At 43.6% G+C, this 11922-nt stretch overlaps 1 protein-coding gene across 2 annotated transcripts in view; it reads right to left on the reverse strand.

Annotated features, from left to right (window-relative positions):
• The window catches only part of slc8a4a (solute carrier family 8 member 4a), a 28140-nt gene extending 17847 nt beyond the window's left edge, over window positions 1-10293 (reverse strand). The window contains exons 1-4 of one of the 2 annotated variants that reach the window (XM_061740058.1): window positions 9686-10293; window positions 8887-8961; window positions 5491-6892; window positions 4813-5330 (exon numbers count right to left, since the gene is read on the reverse strand). In XM_061740058.1, the coding sequence (XP_061596042.1) occupies window positions 4813-5330; window positions 5491-6828 (1856 nt within the window). In that variant the 5' untranslated portion in view covers window positions 6829-6892; window positions 8887-8961; window positions 9686-10293. The remainder of the gene's footprint in view (window positions 1-4812; window positions 5331-5490; window positions 6893-8886; window positions 8962-9685) is intronic. The other variant, XM_061740059.1, reaches the window with a different exon arrangement.
• Between the last annotated feature and the right edge of the window lie 1629 nt (window positions 10294-11922).

Raw genomic sequence — 11922 nt, forward strand, 5'->3', positions numbered from 1 at the left:
ACCACGAAAGCAGCAGAGAATAAGGCAGGTGGCATTTTAGTGGAGCATTTTGAGCCAAAAAGAATTCATATTTAGTAAGACAGTGCAACTACATGCATGGTCAGATAAAGTGTAAGAACATGAAGCACCGTCATGTTGCAAATGACAGAAGTAAAACCAGGTGGGACACTGACAATCTCACAGAGACATAAACAGAGACACAGAGACCCGAGATAGGGGAGGAATTTAGAAATGTATCACACAAACCTCTGTGAGATGGAGCTGGATGGGAAGGAATGTCATCTAAAGATGAAGCAAGATTAAAATTCATTGGACCCCCATGGTGATCACGGTTCATCCTGCTCATGACCGGTGTGAAAGAATTCAGTGAGTGTAAGCCACTAATGAAGCGAGGAAAAGTCAGGAGATGCAAGTCCTGAGCATCGATCCTCTGGGAAGCAAGCGTGTCACTACGTTCAGCCAGCTGCATCTAGCTGTCGATGAGATGATTCACATTAAAAGGAACAGTTTTTTACCCTGTGGGTGATGCTCGGAGACATGTCAAGGGATTGTATAAATCATTCACGCTGATCCTCTGAGGAATGGAAATGTCCACAGCACAAAGCACAAACCATATAGTTTCAGTAACAATTTAACCCCACACACAATCCAGGTAGATCCCACCCTGAGTCCGTGAGGACACACATAGGTAAGGCCACTGTGAAACCTGCACACACATATGTGGAACCTATTTTACAGCCAATGAACTCATATTGGGCCCACATGTGAATGCTGGCTGGGAGCTGTTGAGATCATTGGTTCTGCATCACCCATAAATGCCATCTTTTGAGAAGCATCTCTCAAGAGTCTAAGAAGTGTGGAAAATTATCTCAAGAATTAAAATTAGATTGCTGTGAGCATATGAATGAATGTCTCACATTAGTGCTGCTTAAATGGAGCAAACCTTTCCTTCTGCCTTGATGAGTGTAGAAGATGATTTTTTTTTTCTTTGAGCTGCGAGCAGCAGCCAACTTTGACACTGGTGCTCTTCTCTCGTACAGGATCTTCATGAAGTTTAAGATGTTACTGATCCTGACCACATTGGGAGAACACCGGGGTGTAGATGTTATTCTTCAGAAGTGGTCCCCTCACATCTTGCCTTACATAACTGCCCTCATTATCCACTTCAGCTTCAACGAGTGAATGTTGCTTTCCATTCTGAGGTGCTAATAAAAACAGATACAAGCTTACGATGAACACAAGCATCAAAGGTTCAGTGCAGATCTTCCTATAATCCACAAACACCGAATACAAAATGGTTCTCTATGTCAGCCTGTTTATTTTTGCTCAGAGGGTTGTGTCTGTACATCATAATCTATTTACTGCAGTGCCGAATTTAGATTGTAAATTATTATTCAGCTGCACGCAGAGATTTTAAAGCCTTCGTCCTGGCTTCAAGTCAAATGTTTAAAAAACCTGGCTTCCCCCTCATTTGCTCCTCTATGTGCTTAAAAACACGGATGGGCAAAGGCATATGTACACAGACACAAAAGACGCACAAAGCCTGAGACACTGTAACTAACGCATACACAGAGGCGCCTGCAGGCCTGATGCTGAGTGTCAGCTCTTTGTCCCGATCGCCCAGGGAAACACTCGGGGAAAAAGAGCCTGCTCCGTTTGAAAGATGAACTTTGGCAGCCTGCTGAGCAGCAAGGAGCAAAGACGGGCGTTTACCACCGAGTGTGCAAGTTCATCTGAACTGAAATGCTTTAGGATGAAAACGCAAGGACACAGTGACGGGGGGGGGGAATTTCACCTGCGTTTTTCAACGGGACTGACTGAACCATTCAATTTAAACGACCTCATGCGAACTTCAGTCTCAGTCAAGCATCCGAGTAAAGACGGAGATCTGAGCGAATTGTAAAAAATTACTAAAATTAAGCGAGATGGCCCAATATTAAGGATTGATTAACACCCTCATGTGGCACCAAGAGACAAAGGCATGAGATAAAAATCAAATCAGAAACTTAATTTAGATTCAGTTGAAAAGACGCATAAGCTCCCATGACTTTACGGAACCTGGTAATTGTGATTCAAGATCTTGTCTAACCTTTTCAACTTGTGATCAAAGCGCTCTTGCACTCCTTAATCTTAGACACTACAGAGAAGCTGAGCGCAGCACTGGCAGCTTCCCCTTCCACCTTCATCTTGCATTCTTCTCATCAGTTTCCAGCAGCACAGTGTCCTGCCCTGACATCCCATTCGGCGCAGTCTTTCCTTCCCTGCTGCATGACGCCTGTCGACAGAAGCAGGCGTCCTGCTTAATGTCTGCAGATGCTTGTGTCACTGAGGACGTGCTATATCTTGATGAGCAGGATCCTGACGCAGTTATTGTGAATAATATCTCCTGCTCTGTTTTATAGCTATACACTACTGACTCATTATGCACAGCCTCCGTAGCCTTCTGAACTTTTGGGACTGCTTTAACCCTTATCTCTGGTAATTGCTTTGGATGCTGAAGGAGCTCTTGTTAATTCCCCTTTGGAGGGGCATTTTGTTTGTTTACAGTTGATTCAGCCCGCAGACGTGGTTTTAATAATACAGCAATATTAATGCGCATAAGCAAACTGCTCAACTCAGAGCAGTGTATTCAAATCTCACCTCCACTACGAGCAAAATAGACAAAGAGGGAGAGCTGCGCTCTATTTGACACCATGCATTCACCTGCCTTCCCTCCCACTCGGCCGGCCCACACAATACACCTACACATGGCCCCTGCGATTCTCCTTGCGCAGACATGTTCCTATGACACACTTTCATTCCTTTGTTTTCTTCTTTGGTGTGCAGGAAATTATACTGTGATGAGCTTGACACATTTGAGGGCATTCTGTTTTTAAGTGAGAGAAAAAGAAAACAACCACAGTGGGTAACTTGTAGGGTCCTTTACTAAATCTATCACAAGGCAAACCCCACACAGGTACTCAACAGTCAGGCAACTCAGTGTAGAGAGAAACACTGTGAAACAGCACACTTTGGGTGCTCTCTTTGAGCACTCCTCCTCCCAGATTTTTTCATCTGCCTCTGCATCCACGAATTCGGTTAAAATAAACCACACAGGCTTCGTCTCGTACTCCTGTTGCAGAATCTCCTCAGACCCCATCTCATCACTGCCGATGCTGAAGACATGGTTTTGTAGCCCTGTCATTCACGTGTACCTCCTTTGTTGTCTGCAGGGAATTCTACCATGCAGCTTTACGATAAAGTATATCACATAAGCACAAATCCCAGAGGGGTAAAGTGTAACTCTGTATTCATTCAGACTGCTGCTCTGGTGCTGCTTTTTTCTGCTTTTACATCAGCTACAGCGTCTCAGTCTCTCCTGCACAATTATATCTTATTATCATCATTCCCCTCGAAGATCGAAACTACTCAAAGCGAACCTATCTGTGACTCATAAAAATAAACCTTTCCACGATGACCAGAATAGATAACGGAGAGTAATCTAGCAGCGTGATGAGAAGCACTGACAGAGCTTCAGGAAACACTTAGCTGTAAGGTGCAGTCAACGGGGAAGATTTGACTCAACTCAGTGAACAGCTTCAGCAACAAACCCCCCTCTCATTCCCACATGGTGGAAATTGTTATTAAATTTCGAAAACCCTGAAAAAATGTCACTGATCAACTAAGTAAGTTTCTAGAAATGTCAACTTGTACATCGTTAGGAAATAGCAGGTCTAGGGCCATTAAGGCCAGGCCTCAATTAGCCTGTAGCTTTGAAACCTCTCAATTAATCACAATTATTAAATAAATTAACAAATTTCATAATGTGGTGACAACTGGAAGAAAAGCTTGAGAGTGGTTTGTTTTGGTCTTGTCATGAAATTCAACATGTAAGAAACACTGAAGGAACAGAAATATGTTTATAAAGCATATTTCCTCGGGGCATGGTGCAGCTGGTAGTGCAGCCTTCACAGCTAGAAGGTCCTGGGTTCAAGTCTCGCCGGGGACGCGGTGGGTGAGCAGTGCCCAAGACTGACTTAGGTAGGAGCACTGGGTGATGGGTCATGAACAAGCATTCACATTTGCATGAACTTGGTTATTACCATTTGTAAATGTTATTCACTTAAATTTGATTGGCTGTTTAGCACTCATTTGGAAAAATCCTCTATTTGGCACTTCAGGTATTACCAATAACTGATGCTTTTTATCAGTGTACCAAATGTAATATTTGTATCTGAATTAGTTAACTAAATTATGGCATGATTTGTGGCACCCTTTATTGACTAAGTGTCCAAATAATTTTATCCCAATGAATGCAGTCAGTTCCATGTTTTCTTAATTTTGTAGTTAATTTTTTAACAACTTTTATTTAGGATGGCTTCTACATGTACCACAGTATGCTGGGTTTCGTGAAAAGTGGATGAACAGCTTTAAATTAGTTTGATTAACTTTCCCTTTTAGTTTTTTTAAAACTGTGGTAAAACTTTAATGGTGGAATTTGAGAAGAGTGAGTAGGTGTAATTTAGAAAGTTCAAAGGAGTCAAGGTAATGTATAAATGAACAAAAAAACATGTATTTTTGTTCTAGCCCACATGGTTTTTCTAGATATGACCCCAATTGTAAATCATCTTGTCAACGTGCTCACCGGTGGCCTGCCTCTGTAATTTGTCAGAAATAATTCAGGGTTCCTGAAGCTCCCAAATTAAGTGTCTGTACCGTGTATAATTTTTGCCGCCCCAACATTTTTAGGGCGGATACAACCAGAGTTTTCATCTTGACCCCTTATTTCAAAAGGAAACAATGATATAAATAAAAAGAGACGCTGGCACTCACATGGTCTCATCATTCTGAAACTCCAGCTTCCCGGATACTTCTTCATAATCCTCCCCGGCCTTAGCGGTGCCCTCGACCGTGTGGTAGGGCACGGCCACCTTCCCCCTCGCCCCGGATGTCCGGTGAACCTTCACCTGCATGTTGCCGACGCTCTCGCTGACCCTCTGGGACCTGCTCTCAAAAGTGAATATGCCAGCGTGGTCGTCATCATAGATGGTAACCGTGGCAACAGGAGCGCTGCCCAGGGCCGCCTTCGGAGGGATGTGGGAGGAAATACCCACGGTGCTGTTGCTGGAGGTGATGGAGCTCGGCTCCAGGACGGAGACCTCAGCTCTGTGCGCGATGCGCGGGTTACTGAGGCGAACGTAGAAGTGCTCATCCTCTTCAAAAATGTCGTCGTCAATGACACCAACGGTGAACTCTTTGCACGTCTCGCCAGGCTTGAAGACCAAAGTCCCCTCAGCGAACTCGTAGTCGGAGCCTGCGTTGGCAGTGCCGTCTTCTGTCCTGTAGTCCACCTGTGCAGCACAGAGAAAAAAAAAAATGTGATTAAATATTTAGTGAGAGGAGTTATGATAAAATTCTAAATGGTTAATATTTTATGCTTCAAGCTGTTGAAGTTGGTTTTAAATTCACTCTGGACATTCACAGTATTGCTGTCATTACTTTTCCTCTTACCTTAACAGTGCAGCCATTTTCGCCCCCATGCCTGCTCACGGACAGCTTTAGGGAGCCGCAGTTCTCAAAGCACTGGTAGTGAGACGGGTCAAACTGCAGGTAGATGGTGTTGGGGTCCTCCTCTTGCCCACTGGCCTCGTGACAGCTCACCACCTTCCTAGCTTGGTCTGCAGCATGCTTCTTCAGAATGTTCCCGGCTCCGATCATCATGCGCGTGGCCTGGATGCGGTAGAAGGCTCTGCTTTTCTGTTGTTGCACCAGCACTTGGTAGTTGGCCATCTCAATCAGCTGTTCCATGTCTTTCTCAGGGTGCTTCTGTTTTAATTCTTTTAAGGTGCGTGCCATCTCCCGACGGGCCTCTTCTTCTTGATCTTGCTCGGCACTCATCCCTCCACCTTCCTCCACCCCGTCCAGCATCCCATCCAGAGCCTCTTTGGGGTGAACGTGGGAGTTCGCACCCTGTCCGTCCATCTCCAGGTCCATTTTAGTGAACATGGCGTCTCCTTCTGACTCGATAATGATGCCACGGGTCTTGTCAGTACGGTAGCGCTTATGGACGTACTTGTAGAAGAGCAGGCGGCGGTCTGCAATCCAGGCTTGCAGGACACAAAGAGGGAAGAAGAGGAAGGTGAGGACGGCCTCCCAAATTTGCACCTCCCCAGGGGAAAATACAGACAGGATGAGGTACAGCCAGATGTAGGCGAACACACTCCAGGCAGCAGTGACAAAAAACACCCGCAGGTGTTTTACCTTGCGCGTTTCATTTTCTGGCACCACGTAGACGCAGATAGCGATGATGATGAACATGTTGAAAGCAGCGCTGCCCACTATGGTACTGGGGCCCAGAGATCCGGATTCAAACTTATGGCCGACTACTTCAATGACAGAGAGCAGGATCTCTGGCGCTGATGAGCCCAGTGCCATCAGCGTCAGGTTGGACACCGTCTCATTCCAAATACGCACAGTAGTTGTCGTTGTTTCACCGTTGGGCTTCTTGATGGTGATCTCCTTCTCCTGAGAGGTGATGACCTCTATTGAAGACATGAAGCGGTCGGCAATGATGGACATGCCGAGGAACATGTAGATAAGCGCTGCAAAGTAAACAATGGCACGTGCCACCTTGTCCCCCACTGCAGGATTCTGGGGGTTCCACATGGGCAGCACAACACCCTCTGAGCAGTTATCCTCACTGGAGCAGTTTCTCGGCGCGCTGCCGGTGTCTTCATGGCTGGCGTAACACAGACGAGTGACACCAGGGAGCAGAAGCACCAAAAGGGTGATGAACATACATGGGGTTGCAGGTGGAGTCAAGTTTAAGATACGCTTGTTCAGAACCATGGTGATATGATGATATTTGGAGTCTTCTGATGTTGGAGTCACACATGAAGGTTCGAATAAACCTCTGAAATAGAAGAACAAAAGATGTTCAGAGAATGACGAGATGACCACATCAACTATGTCCGATATTCATTGTTCTGTTCCCGAAATAACCTCTTGAAGCAAAGGTTCAACACCACCGAAGCTCACAGTCATACTCTTTTGTATGCAAATGATGTGGGATCTAAGAGTTTGGTTGATCCGAGTTTTAGGAGCTAGAAATATTGGCACCTACTTATGGTTGAGTCACTGGTATTGAACAATCTGGTCGGTCCAACTCCTACACATTTAATGTGGTCATTGTGTGCTAAGCAGCAGTGAAAATGTTACCCTCTGCACCTGTAGTATCAAGGGAAAAAACTGACTCAGTCCACCGGGTATTGTCAAGTTGGATCACACTCCAAAAATAATCTGCGCTCGCAATAAGAACAACAAGAGAAGAGAAGAGGTTCTGCAGGCCACTTTAAAAAATAATTTAAAGGGGAGAAACAATTCTAATAGCTGCTGGGAAGTCAGCCTGCATTTTAACAGTATAAATTGTAGTAAACACCTGTCTTTTTGTATTTTACAGACACTATATCAGGGGAAAACTTCAAATAATTACAAAGATTCACACCAGTGCTATCTAGAGGATTAACATCTGCAGCAACATAAACAGTGAAAAAGAGGCAAAAATAATATGCCAAGTAATACAACCAGGGCCTCCTAATTAAAATTTTAAAGCCATTCTCATCTCAAAAGTAGGCTCTCTACCCACAGCAAAGTATATCTGACAATGCCTTATCTACAGCATATGCTCTCATTGACATGCAGCACAAGAAAACAGCATCTTCGACTCTGACCTGCATTACAGCGGTGCACGTTTCCCATCAAGGCTTCATTTGACAGGCAAAAATGAAGGTTTAATGAATGAATCATACACAGATTTCATTTGTGAAACAAAAACAATCATGTGCAACAGCCCAACACCTGCCTGCTGATCAGCGAGTGAAATGCTAAAGAAATCAGCACCAGAGACAGCGACGAGAAGTCCAGCCAGCTAAATATGAAATCGTCATCCACAACACCATTATGTTGAAACACACATTCCTATCATTATAAACCACTTATTATCACCAACAATTGACTAAGATGAAATACAATAGCTTTCATCTGGCACACAACCCTGCACAAATGTGTGAGTGGGTGATGTTTCTATGGCAAAAGAAAGCTCTCCAACTGGTGGTGATGCAGGAATGAAACATTACTTTGACTATTGTAGAGAGATAAAGAGTGTCGCAGAGTGTTCAGTAAGATGGAGTCCTCACTAAAACCAAAAAAGCAGCAATAGATATATCATATTTACTGTGCATTTCTTTGAAATATTTAACCTTATTTACAATATATTGAATCAAAGGAAGCATATGAGTTACCAATACAGACCCACAGTTTACTGGTTTTTAACATTCCCTTCTTGATTCAGTCTCATTTCAACATGCAGCCTGACAGATTCCTCAAATTATACAAAACTGGAAACAAATCCATCTTGGCCTCAAATAAAAATGATGACCCAAATAAAAATGATGATGGTGTGATCCTCAAACACTTTCCTGTTTGCATAGCAGAGGTCTAAGGTTGGCAAATAAACACTTGTACATAATGACTCACTGTGATGCCGGCTCTAATTTTAAGTGGAGTGTTTCTGTGCGCATTTGTGCCTATACATGAATGTGTGCTTTTAATTTGATGAATGTCTTAATTTGTATCTAGAGTTTATGAAGGTTCCTACACTATAGGGAAAGAAAAGTCATTACAAAGATAAACAGAATGGGGAAAAAAAGCAGAAAATGTATATGAACATGAATTCTCCTTTTGGTGAAAGCCAACAATCAACAGATAGTAGTCTCTGCAAAGCTGAAATATGAGCTACAGGGGCCAGGATGTTGAAGGAAAAACAAGGTGCTCATACAGGACTCCACTTTATTTTTATTACACTGGCAGTTTTCTTTACTGTTTTAATATCGTGAAAAAATGACTAACCAAGATGCAATTGTGAGTGAGTCAGCCCAATGTGGAGGTTATGGCCTCAAGAAGTGAACTTATCTCTCAGGATATCTGTAATTAACAAATCAAAGAAGAGTTTTACAATCGCAATAAAAAACTACCCAGACACAAATGTTGTGCTTGATCTACTTAAAAAAAATAAGTCAACTTTTTGCATGAGATTAATCTCATGCGAAAAAGTTGCTTTAATTTTAAAGTAGATCAAGCAAGAAATAAAGCATGTTTCATCTAAACGTTGATCAATCTGCCCAATAGATTAAAATTGTTAAAGGAAAGGTAAATACAACAAGATCATTGCTTGTTGTTTGTGTGTAAATGAAAAGATTGCCTGGGATTACCGGTACATAAATACTGCTTGTATTGAAAGAATGCACAATGTCTTGTTTTTTGAAAAAATGCAGATTAAGTTCAAAACTAGATGTAGGCTATTCATGTAAAGCAACAAACTTAATTTTTAATTGTTAATATCACAGATTTAAATATGTTATATGCGCTTAGATTTATTTTTTCGGTGTACCCAGACAGACTTCCACATAAGACAGCTTCAGGAAAATGATCAGAACCCACACAAGCGAGCCAGCTTATTTAGCCTCTGGGGGGTTGGAAGAAATGAAAAATAAAACCAACTACTGCTGCAAACTAGACAAAAGCTTAGTCACAAATGGGTTCCGAGACAACTCAATGGCAGATACATCCCATCGGGGGGCTATATGCAACAGGGACGGATAGACCGGTCCATTTGGTGCGCGCATGCAGCAGTCCCGCAGATACTCACAGAAAAGCCCCGACCCTGAGCAGGATCCCGGTCCCAGCGTGCTCCCCTGCAGCAGCCCGGTGGAGGAGGAAGACTCCCCGCCTGGCATCCGCGCACCGCGCCGGCGCGATGCTAGTGGATTGTTGCGCTGCTGCTTTGACGCGGAGCTGTCCACGGTGCTGGTTTCTCCGTATCTCCCCGACAGGTATCCTACACCTCAGCAAACTTAGCCCAGTCTGAATATTCCTCTGTGGCGTCGAGACGCTCTCCGCAAAGCTGAGTAATTCCTCCCCCCCACCAAAAAAAAGCAAAAAAAAAAAAAAAAAAGCACAATGTCTTTCAAGCTTTTCTCCAGACCTATAGAGCGATTGTTGATGCGTAAAATAATAATTCAATGACTGCCCCTTATCTTCTTTGGACCCGCTTGTTATCAGTCCAAAATTCTTCAGAACCGCAAGTGATTCAAGGCTTTAGGGTGTTAATTTTGCGTCAGAAAGAAAATTAAACAGTGAAAAACGCCGTTGCGTCTCTGTTTGAGCTGGATAACGCAAAGAACCCAGGACCGCACATGCGAGTAGGCGTGAATGGCTGGGGAAGGATTGCGAGGACGCAAAAAGCCACAAGGTCCACGGACCGGTACAACATGGACATGAAGCAGAGGGATGATGACAAGCAACACGAGAAGGAGCACTGTGGTGCTACGCAAATTGAGGTCTTAAACCTGAATTATGGTTCTGCGTTAAATCGACGCAGAGCCTACGCCGTAGTGTTACGGCGTCAGGTACGGGGCGACGCGCAACGTACGGTGAGTGTCGCCGCGTACCCTACGCCGTAAGCTCTGCGTTGGTGTAACGCGGAACCATAAATCAGCCTTCACTCTTGCGGTTTGGGCAGCATTGGCACATGGGAAGGATGAGCGAGAAGCAGGAACACTGCAGAAACAGGGGGGGAGACGTGAAGGAGCAAGCGCTACACGCACGGCTGGTGCTCCTGACTGCGCATCAGGAGTCCGGGACTCGAACCCGCAGCTCAGTCTCGCTCCTCATTCATGTATTCATACGACGTGCCGTGGAACATGGAGCGGGAATGCGCGTTTTGAGACCCCCAGATGTTGGGTCTGGCGTGGGTGGCAGGGAGGTGGAAGTTGTAGTCGGGCGGGTTATAAATAGCACAAAGAAAGCATGAAGTCTGAATCTCTTCCTGAAATAACCACGTTATTTATACCCAAATTCACACTTTCCACGCCAAGTATTGAACGCAGGAGGCAAAGCCACGTAAACAGGGTGATGTACAAAAGTTAGTACCCCTTCTTTTAAGGGAGTTTTCTCTTTTTATTTTTAATTGCAAAAATGTAATAGTAGCCTAAAATGAAAAAAAAAAACTCAAAACTATACAACTTTTTTCACCTTGACTTCATTTATTTAAAGTCAAAAAGAATAAAAATAATCACCTGGGAAATACCAAGTACCCTCATTCTGTTTACCCAAGACTTGAATGGGTAAGTTGTAGCCAGATGCTGCCAATCATAATTCCTTGATAAATTGATCATCACAATTTGTGTAGACCTCCACAGAAGCAGAGATTCTAAGCAATGATCTCAGAGAAGAGATTGCGGCACATAAGTAGTTCAGTCTTGAAATGGTAATGATAACCACCAATGTTCTGGAGAAGGGTTGTCCAGTCTTGAGGCAGCTGTTCTGCATATTTGAGATATTTCCCTGATTCAGCTCACCTGCTTCAAATGACTGTAACATTAAGAAGACCTTTGCAGACTTTGATGACACGCCGATGATGATCCATTCAAATGATGTGCGTTAAAGCAGGGAAACATCTAAAACATGCAGGACAGTGGCCATCGGGGACCAGAGTTGGACAACCCTTCTCCAGAACATTGGCACTTTTATTGAGAACCTTTCCAGGCTGAACTGCTGCAGGTCAGGATGGTCAGACCATGCAATGCTCATGTAAATTTATATAATAATGTCAGGTAAAAATAAAAGATTCTGGGTTTTGGAATGACCCGTCCAAGCTCAGCTATTAATCATAATAAAAAGCTCTGATGGGATATTTAGAGAGTTGTGCATTATAATACCCTTATATAAATACTATAAATACCCCTTAAAAAATACATAAATAAAAATAATTCTGATAGGTGAAAATTCCTCCTTAACTGTTTGAGATACTGGTATAAACAAACAAGAAAGTCATAGAGGGAATGACTCATTCTAGTATTGCTGAAGCTTTCTAATAATGCACAT

The sequence above is a fragment of the Cololabis saira genome, chromosome 14 (genome assembly GCF_033807715.1).
Source record: "Cololabis saira isolate AMF1-May2022 chromosome 14, fColSai1.1, whole genome shotgun sequence".
NCBI lineage: Eukaryota > Metazoa > Chordata > Actinopteri > Beloniformes > Belonidae > Cololabis > Cololabis saira.